Consider the following 17,611-nt stretch of genomic DNA (forward strand, 5'->3'; position numbering starts at 1 on the left):
ATAAAGTGTGAAAATAATTGGGCTTGTAGCCCTTATATCACTAATAAAATTAAGGGTAAATTGTAAAATACACCTCTAAAATTTAGGATTGTTTAGACTTTAGATTTTATATCCTAAAATTTTAGAAATTAGATTTCACACTCTAAACTCCACCCTCCATTTGATATGTATTTTATTTTGCCAAATCAGCCTCCCAAAACGACGTTGTTTTGGAAGCACCAGCAGTGCTCTTTGTTTTAAGTGAAACAATGTTGTTTTTTAGAGGCTAATTTGGAAAATAAAAATAAAGATCAACACACCAACATGTTAGTTAACAACGAAAACTAAAAGATGGTGGGGTTTTGCTAACATAACTAAACTTCAGGTGTAAAATCCATGAAACCCTAAATTTTAAGGGTGTACTTTACAATTTACCCTTAATTTTATTAGTGATATAAAGGCTATAAGCCCAATTATTTTTACACTTCATATATATATATATATATATATTGGAGAGTGAGTCATAATTTGGCTCTACCATTTCAGTCATTGAGTAAGAGTAGTATGTCCACCTAGGCATCAAATTTTAACTTCAATTTGGATTATGCCTAGGGGTATCAATGTTTGACCTAACCCACGACCACGACATGAACACGACATGGGTTTAGTGGGTTAGGGTTGGGCCTTAGTGGGTTGGATCATAAATGAGTCAACCCGAAAGCGATATAATAAGAAACGTGTCATAAACAGATTAACCCGCGTGACCCGTAATAGACACATTTGACATGCCAAATTATTTGTGTCAACCTAAAATAACTCATTTAACAAAACCCATTTAACTCGTATAACAAATAAATATTCATTTTATTTTAGATTTTTCAATACCTTTTATATCTAACCTATATTTTAAACTTGAAAAAAAAAAAAAGTGACTAATTACAAAAATTTACAATTGATATAATGGAAATTAAAACTTTATAAACCCTAGTCATGATCAACTCCTCTAGGCTGTAAAGGTTGGAAGACAAAAATAATGTGTACATTATGAATAATTTCTGTACCCAAATATCTACAGAAGAGAGAAAATTAATAGGTTAACTATAATGAACTCGGAAGCTTTGTAACAAAATATTGTGCATCCCTAGGGAACTATTTGTTTGCAGCGTTCAACTGTCCCAGCTTTTAAAGAATAGTGGATAGATAACAAAAACAATGTGTAACCTTGCACAACTTGCAGAAGGCTAGAAATACTAGCAAATATATTTGTGCATACTAGTTGCATAAAGAAAGTTCCATTCTTTCATGATTTACCAGCATTCTTCACTTTCTCACTTTCTCAATATGAGTTCTTCTAGGAGTACAACCTCTGTGCCACCAATTTTGTCACGTCCCAGATTATAAGTGAGCATCCGATATCTATCACATTTATATGATCCTACCAGGTTCACAGTTAGCCACGTTAAAGTTGTAACATAAACGGTGGCGCAAAAGTTGTCCACACATTCTCTCAACACAGCATATCTCACTTGGCATTAAACAACAATTGATAACCTATGCTGTGACTGAAATAGTACCATATTTAAAGAGAAAACCCAAAATGATCCAGCAAATATAATATTCTTAATTCAACAAACATCCTCGACACATGTCGGCTCAAATGATAACATTCTAAATAAGCATTAAAGCTAAATATTTAACTAGCAACTAAAATATCTGACAACATTGAAAATCCGAAGTTAAAAGTTCCATCATAAAAATGCAAGCCTCCAGTCTATGAAAAATAACATTAGCTCCTTGAGAACCACCACTACTATGCTTTTCACCGTTGGCCAGAATCAGGAGAACCATCTCCATAAGAGACCAGGCCCTTCTTCCCATCCGGGCTTCCAGATGATGACTTTGACCTGTCTTTGCTTGCCCGCCTAGGGGATTGGGAGTCCAAGGATGACCTTGATTCTGATGGGCTCCTGCTCCTAGAAGGTGATCTCCTCCTCTCAGCCCGTGGAGAGGCACGAGATCTATACGGCTCAACTGGTGAACGGCTGCGGCTGTAACGCCGACTTCGGTAGGGTGGACTCCGTGATGCAGACCGTGTCCTACTTCTTCTGCTTCTGTATCTGCAAACAGGTCATGTAGAAGCCTACTGTAAGAGAACATTAATACCAAGAAAAGCCTTGAAGTGTTAAACATGGGAAATGAGAATGAGATACATTTGGCAGTATTTTTTCAACCTCCTAAAGGTTTCTAATCAAATAAATTATTAAAAAAAAAAAAATCTAAAAATCAACAGTCCTACACACACACACACACAGAAAAAAAAAAAAAAAAAAAAGGCAATCAGGTCTTGTAAATAAAAAGTAATAGTTGAAACAAAACTGGCGACCACAAATGTGAGACCACAGACCTTGGAGGAGTTCTTCCTCTTGGTGGTGGGCTTCGAAAGCGCCTAGGGGAATACCTTCTGTAACTTGAAAATCTAGGAAAGCAGGCATGAACAATCAGTCATTGGCATTCAAGTCTGACAAACATTACATAATTATATTTTGAAGGTCAAAGCATTCACAACTAGTTGCTACTTACCTCTCACGATCACCTCTACCACCATAACGATAAGATCTCACAGGAGAAGCAGAGGGGGTTCTGTATCGTCGTGCATAAGAGTACCGATCACTAAAACCACGCCCCCTTCTGACACGCTTGGGTGATCCATCTTGGGAAACACTTCTCCTTCTGATGCGCTTGGGTGATCCATCTGGGGAAACACTTCTTGATAAACTCCTTCCTCGGTCAGGAGGTGACCTAGCTCTACGTGCAAGGCTAGGGCTCCTAGAATAACTGCGACGATTATTTCTGCTTGGAGCCCTCATTGGACTTCGGCTAATTCTCCTAGAAGGGGCCCTACCTGAGCTTCTGCTTGTACTTCTTGGAGATCTGACTGGGCTTCCACTTATGCTTCTTCTAGAAACTCTTACAGGGCTTCTGCTAATTGATTTTCGTGATGAGGTTCTTGGTGGGCTCCTACTTGGGCTCCTTCCTGCCAGTGACCTTACAGGGCTTCCACTAACAATTCTTCGAGACCGGGCCCCCACTGGGCTCCTAATGATACTTCTCCCCTTCCAGCTCCTTGCAGGACTTTGGCCAACACTTCTGACTGGGCTCAGACTGCTGTCACTTCTAACAGGACTTCTAGCAGGACTCCTGCTGATACTCCTCCCAGGAGCAAGTGGGGGGCTTCTACTACGACTCAGACTTCTGCTCAGCCTCCGTTTTGGACTAACACTTGGACTCTTGCTCAGACTCCTGGGACTAATGCTCATACTCTTACTCATGGTCCTCTTAGGACTTATGCTTCGGCTCCTGCTCATCAACTTTTAATAAAATACCAGATCTTGAACAATCGATAAGCAAAAAGAATAACTGAGGTGTGACAAGAATGGAGAGTAGACCTAGATTTGCCAGGGTGATCATCCACTACGTCAGGTTGTCTGTCTTCGCTTCTGTCAGATTTAGTGTCTTGTTCGATGCCATTGCTTCTCTGCTCTCCATTCTCCTTGGGGGATTTTCCCTCTTCATTTTCAAGCAAGATGGCTTCGTCCCTCTTTTTGCGACGACTGGGAGCAACTTCTTTCGTGGCCAAGGGAAGCTGTTCTGGAGCTGCATAATATTAAAACAAAGCAGCAACACAAAACATGAATCACAGAGTGATAAAATGATTCACAACTTTAAATTAGAGAAGTACAGTTATCATTTTGAAACAAAACCAAGTATAATACAGCTAATACTATAGGGAGGGAATTTTCCTCAAGAATATGAAACAAAAAATAATAGCACAATGAAGTTAAATCTAACCAGTATTCTGAGAACGGTCTTTCCGCTTCAGATCTTTTCCAGGAACATCCAGGTCATCACTATCAGAGCCACTTTCACTTTCACTTTCAGTATCTGTAGAACCATCTGATGCTCTACAGAACAGAAAGGCAGAATTTAGCAGTGTCAATCGGAAGATGTTATACACAAACATGAAACACAATGCTTAGGTTTCACATATGGCAGCAACAACAAACTTCTATGTTACACATTCCCAGCTCTAAAATGCATCTCAATCATCCATGCCCCACATAAATAATAACCAAGTGATTTCTTATCATTAAAATACGCATAAACATTAAGCAGAAGACAACAGGAATATTATGTCACATTCTTTAATTCAAGCTCCCCTCTCAAGCCCCTTTTTTTGAGGTGTTTGTGTGGGTACCATTTGAGTTAAGAGCCAGAAAATCTAAGATATTATTATACTATTAGCAAACTAAACACATGCAAAATAATGATGAGAAGAAATGGACATGTTACAACTGGATTAAACCATGACAAACAATACACATTATTTTCCCAATAAGTCACAATTCACAGGTATTTAAAATTTACAGATTTCATGCACACAACCTTTTTGATCTGCGCCTGGATCTTTTATCACGCCTCTTTCGCCTTTTGTCACGTCGTTTATCCCTTCTTTTTCCCCGTCTGTATTTGTCTCTTTTCGAAGATCTCTTTCTCTTCTTACGCCTTTCATCACTTGAATAACTAGTGTCAGATAATGAGGACGAATCCAAGTCTGAATCACTATCAGATTCAGATGTTTCCAAATCAGTATCTGAGGAACTCTCAGATTCAGATGAATAGTATCTTCTTCTCCTTTTCCTTCTATCTCTAGATGATTTCTTGTGTTTTCCCTTCCGCCGTGCTTCATGATTATTTGCATCCAAAGATGCATCCTTCCCAATTTTCAATTTATATGCTTTTTTCTTGTCTGCACAAAGAATAACCAAAAGGCTATCATTCACACAGAGAATTCTAACAAAACTAGGAGCTGATAAGTACAGAAAATAAAATATGTATGCCTACAGCATTGAAAAATTAAATGCCATCCATTATAAAAACTTTAAATAATAATACCCTCTCTGTTCAAAATTGAGAGTCCCCTCTTTCTTTTTTGGGATGCCCCAAAATGTGGCCCTCTTGATTAGTCAAATATAAAAAACTTTTTAAGTTTCTAAAGTAACCCCTTTGAAGAGAAAATTTGAAATTTATTAGATTTTGAGGATAATCTTGACCATTGTCACCTTTACCAAGGAAGAGTTGAATTCTCCCAATGGGACTCTCAACTTGTAACAGAAGAAGTATTTCGTTTAACAGTTCATAAATAAAACTTGGATATTGTAGCTCCATGATTCTTACTGTCATTTAGTTCACCACAATTGATGATTTTAACTGTCACTGTTGGACTCCCATCTTCATCACCCACGTTTTCAATTTTTGTGAGTAATTCATGTCCATGAACAAGCTTCCCAAAGACAACGTGCTTCCTGTCAATATAAGAAAAGGCTGCTGAACATACCAAAGAGTGTACACACAAGAAATAACTTAAAGAAGTATCATAAATTTTAAATTTTAACACAGGTCGCCGTTCGGTTCAGCTTGTGTTCATCCTAAAAGAGAATGTACAGCTTTCAAAGCTTCGTTTTTTCTATAGGTATAGTTGCACTTTTGCCTAACTTATATTTTGATGTAAGGCATATATAGGGTCTATTTTCATCATTTGTTAATTATTTATATTTTCATATAATTTTCATATTTTTCGGATTTGGGAATTTATTTCCATGATTTCAGGTGTTTTCAAAACTCTCCTAGTCAAATTAAAGTTTTATTATGGTGCTATATCAATTGGTACTATATCAATTAGAATCTGTTCAACAATATTTTTACTTAAAAAATAAATTTTATTGAGCCTTTACATAGGCTTGCAATCTGTATAACCAAAATAACAATTCATCTTCAATAAAATTTGGGGTTTTTTTTTTTATTTATGGGGGACTCCAAAGTTTTTCCTTATGGATTCAAGAAGCTCTATATGGATTCTGTTTGTTTCACTGTAAAATGAAAGCATTTTACATTTGAAAACATGTTCAGTCAAAGCATTTTCAGGTGTTTGGTGTGACAATTTTTCATGCACAAGCCACCAAAACTGGTGCCTCCCAGACACCAGACCAGAAGCCCATCCATGAGATGGGGGGGGAGCCACTATGTTTTTGTAAAATGTTTTACCAAGTTTTTTTGATAGAATGTTTTACAAAATTTTAGGAATGAATTTATGGTCAATGGCAAACATTTTCAGGTTTGACCAATTTTTACAATGAATCAAGCACGATAAAACGCTAAAAATGTTTTTAGGAAAATATTTTACAACAAAACAAACGGAGCAGTCCTTTCATGCTTTTTGTTTCAAAACTCATTAGCATCATGAAAATGGCAAAAAAGGCAACAACAAATGTAACCACCCTATTGACGATGATCATGGGGGTTCAAGGCCTCAGGACAGTGATTCAAATTCATGGTGAGGGAATGGAAATGACTTGTGGACTCCATGAGATTCACAACATGCTCATTGATCTTGAAGATAGCAATGATATTTATGTCAAAGATTACACTCGTTGACTTGTCAATTGACAGGTTTTAATTTTAATGATATTCCACTGGCATATCATATAAAGAAGAGTTCATAGATTGAATCTTAAGACCAGATCTTGAAAATTATTTTGCTTAAGCAAATATCCAAGAAGATTTCAAGGTGCAGCTTGTATTGATCGATGCAGCAAATTGGTGCAATGATATAGAGAAATTCCAAATGCAAAGGGGAAGCCTAAAATTTCTTCACGGCCAAGAATGAAAAAATGATGGTAAATTTTTTCTTTCCTAGTGATTTTGAAGAATATTGTTTCATATGGATCTAAATTGTAAAAGATTAAATTCATATAGTATGGATAATAATTTTGTCTTCCAAGTATCAAGTGAAGCTATGTTTAGAGTTCAGTAACTTCAAAACAAATTTTGAAGAAAAAATCAAAGATGTTTTTTTACAAGTAAAAATTATCCAAGATGTTGACCCCACAAATTAAGATTGAAGACAAAGATAATTTTTTGCAAGAAGTTGCAAAGGCTAAACAATATATATATATATATATATATATATGGCGTTGACTGAGGAGAACAGGAAAAAAAAATCATGATACAAAGATTATTAAAAATTTGTGGAAGGTTTAAATAAAGTTATTTATGAGTTTTGAGCCAATATCCTCAAATCTCAAGATCTTATTGAGAATATATCAATGTCCATTGATTTTCTGGGGTTAGAAGATTTTAATTGCCTTCAATGCTTTATAGAAGAGATTTTATTGCAAATCAATTGAAGAGTGAAAAGAAGAAATTTTGGGTTATACAAATTGTGGAAAAAAAAAATTTCAAACAGGTTTTATAGATGGTCAAATATGCTTCTTTCCATTTTTAGCAGAAAATTTCAATTTTTGGATGAAACTCAAAGTCAAGTTTCATTCAAGTAGAAGGTTCTAATGTAGGACAACATATATTTTAGGATTTTCCTAGTCAAATTAAAGTCCTATAATGGTACCATATCAATTAGAATCTATTTAGGAATATTTTACTTGAAAGAAAAGCTTCTTTGAGCCTTTTAATAGGCTTGCAATCTGTAGAACGAAAATAACAATTTATTTTAGATAAAATTGAGATTTTCCTTATTTAGGCAGATTCCAAAGTTCTTCCTTTTGGATTCAAAGAGAAATTATGGATTTAAGAATTTACGTTTAGCTTGAACATGATCTAGGCCTTTCACACTTTACATTCTGAGTCACATTTTAAGCAAAATAAACCAATAAAGATATGCTATACCGAATGGACACTAGCACCATTAAAATCATCTGTCTAACAATAAAGCAGATTAGACATCCCTGTCACCATTTACAAAAATAAAATTAAAATTAAAAAAGAAAAAGAAAAAGATAAGACAAACCTGTCAAGATGATGATTGGCCTCAAAGGTGACAATGAAATGAGAACCTAAAGTATCTCGATCAGCAATTGCCATTGATAAGAGACCAGGTCCATCATGCTTGAGGCTGGGTGACTCATCTGAAAAAACATGACTAGCAATTGTTACACATCACAATTGCAAGACCAAGAAACATTACAGCTTGCATAATCAATCTATTGAAGACAAATAACCAACATATATAATACATCAAAATTCTTCATTAATCTGCACATATCAAAATAGATACATGCAGAACTAATAAGTGCTTTTTTCAAATAAAAGATATATTGAAACAAAAACATACTGCATCACATATTAACTACATAACCAATTCCGGCATTGAACAAGATAGAGAACTTACAATGACCTGAAAAGGAAAAAAAAAAAAAAAAAGTATGAAAAACATGGAGTTGCATTGATTGAATTCCAATTCTCACTTATTATTCCTTTTTTTCCTTTTGGTTTTTGGCAATTTTTTTTAATATGAATACAAAAATCCATTACATCTTTCAGAAATTAAAAACATGTTAAAGCTATATTTCTTAACAGGCAACTTACACCTCAATGGGCCCTTAACCCACAAGCTCCCCGAAGATGTGTCATTTGAGTTATTTGTCATGCTAAAGGTAGAAAAAAAAACAAACAAACAAAATATTTTGTAGTGGAGACTGAAACAAACTGACTACCAATACTGCTTAAAGCTTTTTGAATAAATAAAATTTACAATTACTGTTCTAATACAAAACTAAACTTCTCACACCCAGTAAGGAGGAAAATTAATACAATAAAAAATAACATAAAAAGGGCACTCATGCATATTGCAAGCCTATGAGTTAATATTCTGACATCCAAACGAGGCAAATAAAACACCTTGCCATGAAGCTAGACAACCAAGCATTTTACACCCTTATCCCATAGAGATTGTCCACCTTCCATTGTAGTATTCCCATAATGTCTGTCAATTTATGAAAAAATGATGTATGGATAAGAACTCCTAAATCTCTTGCAATCATGTTTTAAAGACTTTAGGAACTATTGTTTATGTTTAAATGCTAAACTGGATGGGTAGCAATGGAAAAATCAAACCTGAACACTAAGTGTTAAAGTGTTCCTATCATCTCCACAAAATATTGACTTTTTAAAAAGTAAACATGGCACTTGATTTATGTGTCAACACTCACAGTAAAGGACCATTAAACTGACAATTATTTGTAAACATGTAACAGGTTCAGCTATCCAATTTTTGAATGGTAAATATGATTTCTACTTCAGATCAATATAAATAGCTTGATAAGATATTGAAAAATTTTCTTCATTGTCCTTTCAGAGTTCCGACTTCTCAAAAACCCAATCCATAATTTTGAACTCAAAAGAGGTTTGAGAAAGAAAGATAGGTATAGCACTCTAACCTGGAAACTCCTCCCCATATATGCTTTCTCCACCGGTACCTATGAAAGGAGAATTAAATTTCAAAGTCCAGAAAAGAAAAAGGTTCCATCTTATATTGTCAAATTTTTTTGGACAAAGATTAAAACCATACCCAAAATATTGCATTTCTTGGGTTACTTAACAGATCAACCAAGAATAAGGACATTGAAAACATAAACTTTGGCCACTTCCAGGGAAATAAATATAAAAGATTATTGAACAGTGAGTAGAACTCACAATGAAGCACAGCCTTTTAAGTTCCAATCTTGTCTGGATCTACTTTTTTTATTTTGGAGAAAGAGGGGGGGGGGGGGGGGGTAAGAGAATATTTGCAACTTCAGTGAACTGTAATCTTCTTCTGTTCTTCCCCACTTTTGGAAAGGCCAGATTCAACCATACATCAATTGATGTCAAACTCCCACCAAACCAACTTGTTGCCAAACCAAAAAAATAAATGTATGACAAGAGAGGAATTAACTCATTAACAAGTGGTTGATGATAGCCTGACATCTTGTATCCCAACTCCCTCCCCCTCCCAAGTCCAACATCTTCATACAAGTAACATAAAGTCACCTTTGACCCTTTAGCTTCAAATAGGACTATTCCCAACAATAGGAAACCAAAAATGCAACCAGCAATACTGTTAGTTCAAACTAGTGTGTTTGGCTAGGCTTATATCTTGGAGAGCTTATTTGCTTAAATATGAGTTAGAAAATGGCTTTGAGACGTTTGGAACAGAAATTTTTTAGCTTTTTGAAAAAGCTGTACCTAAAACAGGTGAATTCAAAACAAGTTGTACTTTGAAGTTTGAAAAAGTATAATGTGTTACCAAACCGGCGCTAGCTTGCTTTAAGCAAATAAGCCAACTAATATGCTTCAAGTCATTTACTAGTTTCTACCTTACCTTTAAGCAAATAAGCTACCAAAACATAAGGTAACAACACACACAGCAAAGATAATGCGAAGAAGGCCATTAGAAAGGACGCATTGACAATGTAAAGACAACACAACCAAAACATGGTCTGCATTCATTGCCCCATATGTACCCCAATGTCAGGCAAGTTTAGTTCAATAATACAGCTCTTTTGAACTCATTCCTTAATGAAAAGTCACCATCCTTGGACAGAAACCCTCACAGATGAGTTTTCCTGACTAGGGAAGACACCCCCTCCCCCCCACCCCCCAAAAAAAAAAAAAAAAAATCTAAAAACAGGTGATAAACAATTTACTCAATGGGAACAAATATTACCAAAGAATTGCAACCTCAAAACATTTTGTGGTATGACACATGAAAGGAAATAGCTTTAGAAGTGATACATACCATCTCGTTTAACAAAATCACCACCCTGCAAAATAAACACAAGCTATTAATCCACTATCAAGCTTAAAGAAGTGTACAATTTTTGGTTGGACATGGTGAAGCTTAGTAAAATTTTGAGGATGGACAACTTAGTAAGTACAACCTTAAAACTATATCACAAGAAAAGCAGGCGTGACCATCAGCCCTGTATCCTACAGCATGAACAAGGGTAACTGACTAAAAGACACACACTTCTAAGTCATGTTCAACCAGAAACTTAGCACAGAAGCAAAATCAAAATTAAGCTATAGAAGAAATTGCCAAAATGTCAATTAGAACAAAAAAAAAAAACATACCTGTGCGAAGGAACCTCTGATGATGCGATGGAAAAAGGATCCTTTGTAGTGCAGTGGTCTTCCAGATTTAGGACCAATCCCCTTTTCTCCTGAGAATTGAAGGAAAGATTAAGAATGACTTAAAGAAATAAGAAAACTACCTCACTGATATAAACTGAACTTCCTGACATACAGTGCAAAAGATAAAAAGTGCAATATCATAAGCAAAAATGAATGCTACATATTAATGTATGTTTGCATAATTTTTCATAATAAGGAGGAAATAATAAGACCAAATGCATGGCAAAAAATTATGATGCTACATTAACAAAATATAGGTCAACAATAAGACAAGGTACCCATGAGAAGAATTACTAAGTAATGGAATTTTATAACTGAACAAGAATGTAATATCACCTGTACAAAGCGCACGGAAATTTTCTGCAATCTTAGGAGCAACATCTGGGAAAAGCTGTAGAACCAAAGATGACCAACAAATAAATTATTTTTTCTCTTCTATTAGGGAAGGGAGCAAGTCACACTAGAAAAGCAACGAAAGTAAACAACAAATTTGGCACCATTTATTACATATGCAACAGACACTTAGTTTACAGATTCAAAAATAACAATACCTCAAAAACCAATCTTTCAGCAGGATCTCCATCAATGGACACATCCATAAAAACCAATGGGTTTTTCTTCTTTGCCATCTTCTTCATTTTTCAGTATTGAAACTCAAGCCAGCACAACCATTAATCTGCTGGTGTGATTACAAGTCAGTCAACAACTACTACCAAACCATAATAGCAGACAGGGTTAAAAAAAATCACCATTATGATAATCACCACTCAAACAATTAACTAATGAGACCAAAATTTAACAAAATAAGTTCTCAAAGCCACATAGATTCACAAGTATGATATAACATGCAGTCCTGTATACTTAAAAAAAAAATAGCATGCAGTACCTGTATGCACATACATGTCATCTCTAAGGATATGTCACAGATACGTTCCAAAACATGGGATCAAGAGCACTTACGGGAAACACTCCCACTGTGTCAGAAATAAACACTCCCACTGTGTCAGGGATAATCTACAAGACCATACTAACATTTACAAGTTGTTCCTATGTTGAACTAAATTATTTATCAAAACACTTTATGTATACAACAACCAGGCCTTAGTCCCAAATTTTTTCAACATTGGCTATGCATATGACCTTAGTGATAATATTTTGTTTTAACACTAGAGAAACATTGGAAGTCAAGGTGAATATGACCCTATTAGCAACTACCGTGAAAAAGAATTCAATCCAGAGAACAGAGTCGCACTAACAGTACTGCTGCACCCACATTCACCCAATTTACTAAATTTTAAACCAATCCCTTTTATAGACTAACCACAAATTCACATAATACGGTAAACACATGTACAATGGGAAGGAAAACAAAAATGAAAACCTAGTTATTATACTAATGAAAAACACAATTTTGATAAATGCTGGTTTCAAACAAGCACTGAATACACAATTCTCAAATACTACTCACTGTTTTATCAAATAAAGCACATTTAGTCTTCTCAAAACAAATTCTAATTCTAATTTAAATCCTTTCTACATTCTCTAATTTTTCCTATTTATTTGTTAATATCTATTAAATATGTGTCATCTATAAATATCCTTTGATAAACTTTTCCGGGCATCAGGCGGGTTGGCGACTGGTATAAAAAACCCAATACCCACAAGCAAAAACCAAACAAATTAACAACAAAATTATACATAGAAAGCTAATTCTCCGAGAAAGATAAAATATTTTATAAAAAATTAAACTACTCCGTGCATAGATCCGCACCTAAACTTTACAACTATACCCAAGAAATTAATTAACAAACTTTTACAGTGAAAACACAGTAAAATCAAAGCGATTTGAAATAAAAATTTCACAATCGTGGTTAATAAAGATGCAAACCTTAAACCCTAGCTGAAATTTCACAAACCCTTTAATAAACGCATAAAAATAGCGTTGCAGATAGATGATAATTATAGCATCGAAACCGAACTGAAATTACAATTGCTTAAAATGGCGTAGTGATTCGAATATGTATCATATTTATGCACACAAATTCAATATAAAAATTCATTTCTAAAAACTAAAAAATAAAAATAAAATAAATAAATAAAGCAAAGGGTTTGGGAAAAGATTAAGGTATTGGAGGATCAAAGGCATAAGCAAAAGAAATTGCGGGGAAGAGAAAAGTAGAGAGAAACCCTAGAGAGAGCACCTGAAAGACACAGAACCACAGATAAGTGACGACGAGATTGGAGAGAGACGGAGCAGTGTTGCTGATTAGAGCTGAAACCTAAACTTTATATATATGAGGAGCGTACTGTTTCTACAAGACCCTCATGAAGTTACTGGACTGTCCCTCGGTTTTTTTTTTTTTTTTTTTAAAGAAAATTTAACGTTTCATGTCATCGCTATTTTGCTATTATAACGTGACAGAACTTAAGCAATGTAAAAAAAATAATGAATTTATATGAAAGTGGCCAATTTTTTTTTGCCAAATTAGTATTATATTTGTGTGACGTAAGGTCTGATAAAACAATTATATATAAATTTTAAAAAATATACATTTTTAATAATATAATCAAATTTAATAACAAATACAAATAGTAAAAATATTTTTTTAAATTAAGTTACATGGAAAATATATATTATGTAATTTTTTTTAAAAAATATTATGAAATATTTTTAAAAGTTATGGCAAGTTTTAAATTTCAAAAAGCTTTTAGTAGTAAAATTGTAATTCAATTATATGTGTGTGTGTGTGAGGCACTTAAAAATCTTTTCATTATACTTGCTAACATGTAGTGTCTGTTTGACATAATTAATTTTGACAACTTATTTTACTATTCATATTATTTTTGCAACTATTCATGGATCTCAGTGCATTTTTTGATATTATTCATAAATCTCATTATACTATTTCAGTTAATTTTTACCTTTATCTACAGTATTTTCAACAAAAAGTTTTCAGTTTTAGTAAAATAAGCAAATCTAAAATAAACTCGTATAGTAGTAGAAGTGCTAATCATATATAAATTTCTTGTATATATGACCAAAAACAAATTCCATAAATTACAAAAATGTAAGTGTAGGGACTCAATTTGGATTGACCCTGAGTACGAATGGGTTTTCAGCCCAATCAAGCCCAAACAATAAATTTTTAGAGAGTGGGTTAAAGGTTTAGGCGCTGGCCGTCGATCACCAAGCATGAACTTTCTTTATAAAAAATACTAAGAGTTTCTTTACAAATGGGAGAATGCTCCTCGGCCATAAGTTATATGGAAAATGTATATTATGTAATTTTAAAAAAAATATTATGAAATATTTTTAAAAGTTATGGCAAGTTTTAAATTTCAAAAAGCTTTTAGTAGTAAAATTGTAATTCAATTATATATGTGTTTGTGTGTGTGGCACTTAAAAATCTTTTCATTATACTTGTTAACATGTAGTGTCTGTTTAACATAATTAATTTTGTCAACTTATTTTACTATTTAGCTTATTTTTGTAACTATTCATGGATCTCAGTGCATTTTTTTGATACTATTCATGAATCTCACTATACTATTTCAGTTAACTTTTACCTTTATCTACAGTATTTTCAATAAAAAAATTTCAGTTTCAGCAAAATAAGCAAATCTCAAATAAACTCGTATAGTAGTAAAAGTTCTAATCATATATAAATTTCTTGTATATATGACCAAAAACAAATTTCATAAATTACAAAAATGTAAGTATTTAGACTGCAATGTAAATATTTATTTATAAATTACCAGTCATAGCGATTTTAGTGTTGCCATAAGTGAGGAAATAATCTGCATAATCAATTAAGAACACCAAATCAAAAAATAATATCAATAATCAAGATGAATTGCATTATCTAAAATTTTTTAAAAATCATATAATTTAAGCAATAATTGAACTACGTTAATAGAAAAATAGATACTCATAAAAAAATGAAGATAGTTCTTCTCACATAAATCTCCTAATTTCATATGGTAGATGAGTTCCATCCCAAATAGATTCAATGATAAAATTTTAACTGAGATAAAAAGTCTGTAAATTATATAGTATCTAAACCTTCTAGGGCACCACAATCAAAATAATTTCAAAAAGAGATAAATAAAAGTGCATAAAGAGAAACAAAAATTGTATTGCAATGTAAATGTAAAAGTTTACATATAAATTACTTGTCTGGCCATTTTGATATTGTCATAAGTGAGGAAATAATCTGCACAATTAATTAAGAACACCAAATTAAAAAATACATCAAAAATTGAGATATTTTGCATTATGTAAAATATTTTTAAAAAATCATAGAATTTAAGTAATAATTGAACTATGTTTATAGAAAAATAGAAACGCAAAATTCTTAAATAGTTTTAGTTCAATCAATATCTCTTGGATTCAAACTTAATTTGTGGAGGTGTGAAAAATAATCACGTTGCTTTTTTTTTTTTAATCCCAAAAATTTGTAGCTAATAGTTGTAGTAATATAATTTAAATGAAAAAAAAAAAAAAAATTAGACGAAGATGAAGATTTTGGATTGTCATCAAATTAAGAAGAAATAGATGAAGAAAAGAATTTGGATTGTAATTAAATTAAGATTTTTAGCAACTTAGAAATTATAAGAGAAGAAGATAAGAAAAATAAATTATATCAATTTTTTTTTCTTTTATGTGTAGTAATTTGGTTTTTTTTTTTTATTGATTGATTTTAGCATTCTTAAATAGTTTCATATCAACTCAATTTCTCTTGGATTTAAACTTAATTTGTGGAGGTGTGAAAAAAATCACCTTAACTCAATCATTTATTACATTGCCTCTTTTTTTTTTTAATCCAGAAGAAGATAAGAAAAAAAAAAATATATATATATTTTAAAAAAAGTCTATAAATATTGCTGCAATTTAAGATGTATTAGACCTCTTTAATTGCAAGTTGAAATCTTATACACTGTTTTTCTAGGAAACAAACATCTCAAAACCTAATCCATAGATGCAAGTGTTTGGATTACACTATGTTGCAACTTAGACAAAAAGTCTAAAGTTAATCTAATTTTATTTCAATTCAAATACATATTAAGATTTGTAATTCATGGAGACATATTAAGCACATCAAATGTAATTCAATTGTAATCAAATTAAGATTTGTATCACGTGAAGTAACTTTATCTCAAATGTATTTAATTATATCTTTCCCAATTCTAAAATCTCTCACAACTCCACGTTTAAAAAAAAAAAAAAAAGTAAAAATTACATGAATTATGAAATAAGTAGTTGATATAAAAACACAATTGCTACTTTATCAAAAAAAAAAAAAATTGATGAGAACGAAATTTAAGATATATTTTATCAACTTAGAAATTATAGGAGAAGAAAAATTATATATATATATATATATATATATTTTTTTTTAAAATCTAAAAATCTAAAAAAATTCTGCAATATAGTGAAGCCACTTTGTGCAACCACGGTGTTTAAGTCCAACTGCTACTTTATCAAAAAAAATAAATTGATAAGAACGAAATTTAAGATATATTTTATCAACTTAGTAATTATAAGAGAATAAAAATTATATATATATTTTTAAAATCTAAAAATCTAAAAAATTCCTGCAATATGGTAAAATCATTTGGCGCAACTACGGTGTCTAAACCCAACTTTTATTATATAATAATAACAATATGTGATTTGGTCAAGGGTAGTGCCAAATGATGACTATGTCCCTTGGCTAAATTTTTTCCTCTTTAAGGGTTTTTTTTTAAAAAAAAAAAATAAATAGAGAAGTTTTCTATCCAAAACATTTTCAGTTGTTATTGATTTTAATCTGAACTCACTACTAAAATTACTTTTTTTTCCCACCAGTAACAACTCGGCACATATTGATGGCAAGATACTTTACCAATTGGACTAACTAAAACTCTTGTTTTGATTCATTTCTATTTCAATGTGAGTAGTATATTGTTTGTTTGGTATTGTTATATGAAGTTGAAACTCTACTTCAATGTAAATGGCATATTACTTGTTTGGTATTGTTATATGAAGTAGAGTTTCAACTATAGTGCTTTAGATGTAAATTAAATATCACAATTCTTGTGCATAGGGAAACAAACTCTATGGTAAGCAAGTTTTGGTGAGAACAACATGAAGAAAGAAGGAAAAAATCACTATATGAGATGGGAAAAGTAGTGTGATCCAAAGTGAAAATAATACATGAAATTTTATAACTCAAAACTTTCAATTTAGAAATATTGGCTGAACTAAGGAACAGATTAATCATTGAATCCAATTCTCTTTGCTATTGAGTCTACAAAGAAAAATAATTCCCTAAATGTACTTTTATGGAGGTCACAGTGAGACATAATGCCTGATATGCCTAGAAAGCATCAAAGGAACATAATGTGTCCTTAAAAGGAGGAACAAGATGGACAATTAGAAATGGAAAATCTGTGAATATTTACGATGATAAGTGATGTAAAGCATGATGAGATGGTCGAGTATTCCACATAGAAATGGTAACATGACCAAGTATTCACATTAGCACTGCTGAATAGTGACATGGTCAATTATTCCACATGTGGAAATTACTTGTATTTTCTTTTAAACACATGGTTAATTGTTTTA

The 17,611-nt window shown here is 32.4% G+C and overlaps 1 protein-coding gene across 4 annotated transcripts; it reads right to left on the bottom strand.

The window, feature by feature from the left end:
- Positions 1 to 1,577: 1,577 nt before the first annotated feature.
- On the bottom strand, positions 1,578 to 13,335 carry LOC112027169 (peptidyl-prolyl cis-trans isomerase CYP95). Of its 4 annotated transcripts, XM_024059837.2 has the most exons (15): positions 13,206 to 13,279; positions 11,891 to 11,978; positions 11,556 to 11,680; positions 11,341 to 11,395; positions 10,945 to 11,033; positions 10,610 to 10,634; positions 9,270 to 9,308; positions 7,841 to 7,958; positions 5,215 to 5,342; positions 4,423 to 4,786; positions 3,829 to 3,941; positions 3,426 to 3,633; positions 2,560 to 3,336; positions 2,384 to 2,455; positions 1,578 to 2,096 (listed from the first exon to the last, which is right to left on the bottom strand). In XM_024059837.2, the coding sequence occupies exons 3-15, from the start codon at positions 11,640 to 11,642 to the stop codon at positions 1,799 to 1,801; spliced, it is 2,373 nt and encodes a 790-aa protein (XP_023915605.2). In that variant the 5' UTR covers positions 11,643 to 11,680; positions 11,891 to 11,978; positions 13,206 to 13,279; the 3' UTR covers positions 1,578 to 1,798. The 4 variants fall into 4 exon arrangements, with proteins under 4 accessions (XP_023915605.2, XP_023915604.2, XP_023915606.2 ...); XM_024059836.2 differs by lacking the exon at positions 11,891 to 11,978 and having other exon boundaries at positions 13,206 to 13,335; XM_024059838.2 differs by lacking the exon at positions 11,891 to 11,978 and having other exon boundaries at positions 11,556 to 11,683; positions 13,206 to 13,280.
- Positions 13,336 to 17,611: the final 4,276 nt, after the last annotated feature.

This window comes from Quercus suber, unplaced genomic scaffold, assembly GCF_002906115.3.
Source record: "Quercus suber isolate HL8 unplaced genomic scaffold, Cork oak 2.0 scaffold_97, whole genome shotgun sequence".
NCBI classification, from domain to species: Eukaryota; Viridiplantae; Streptophyta; class Magnoliopsida; order Fagales; family Fagaceae; genus Quercus; species Quercus suber.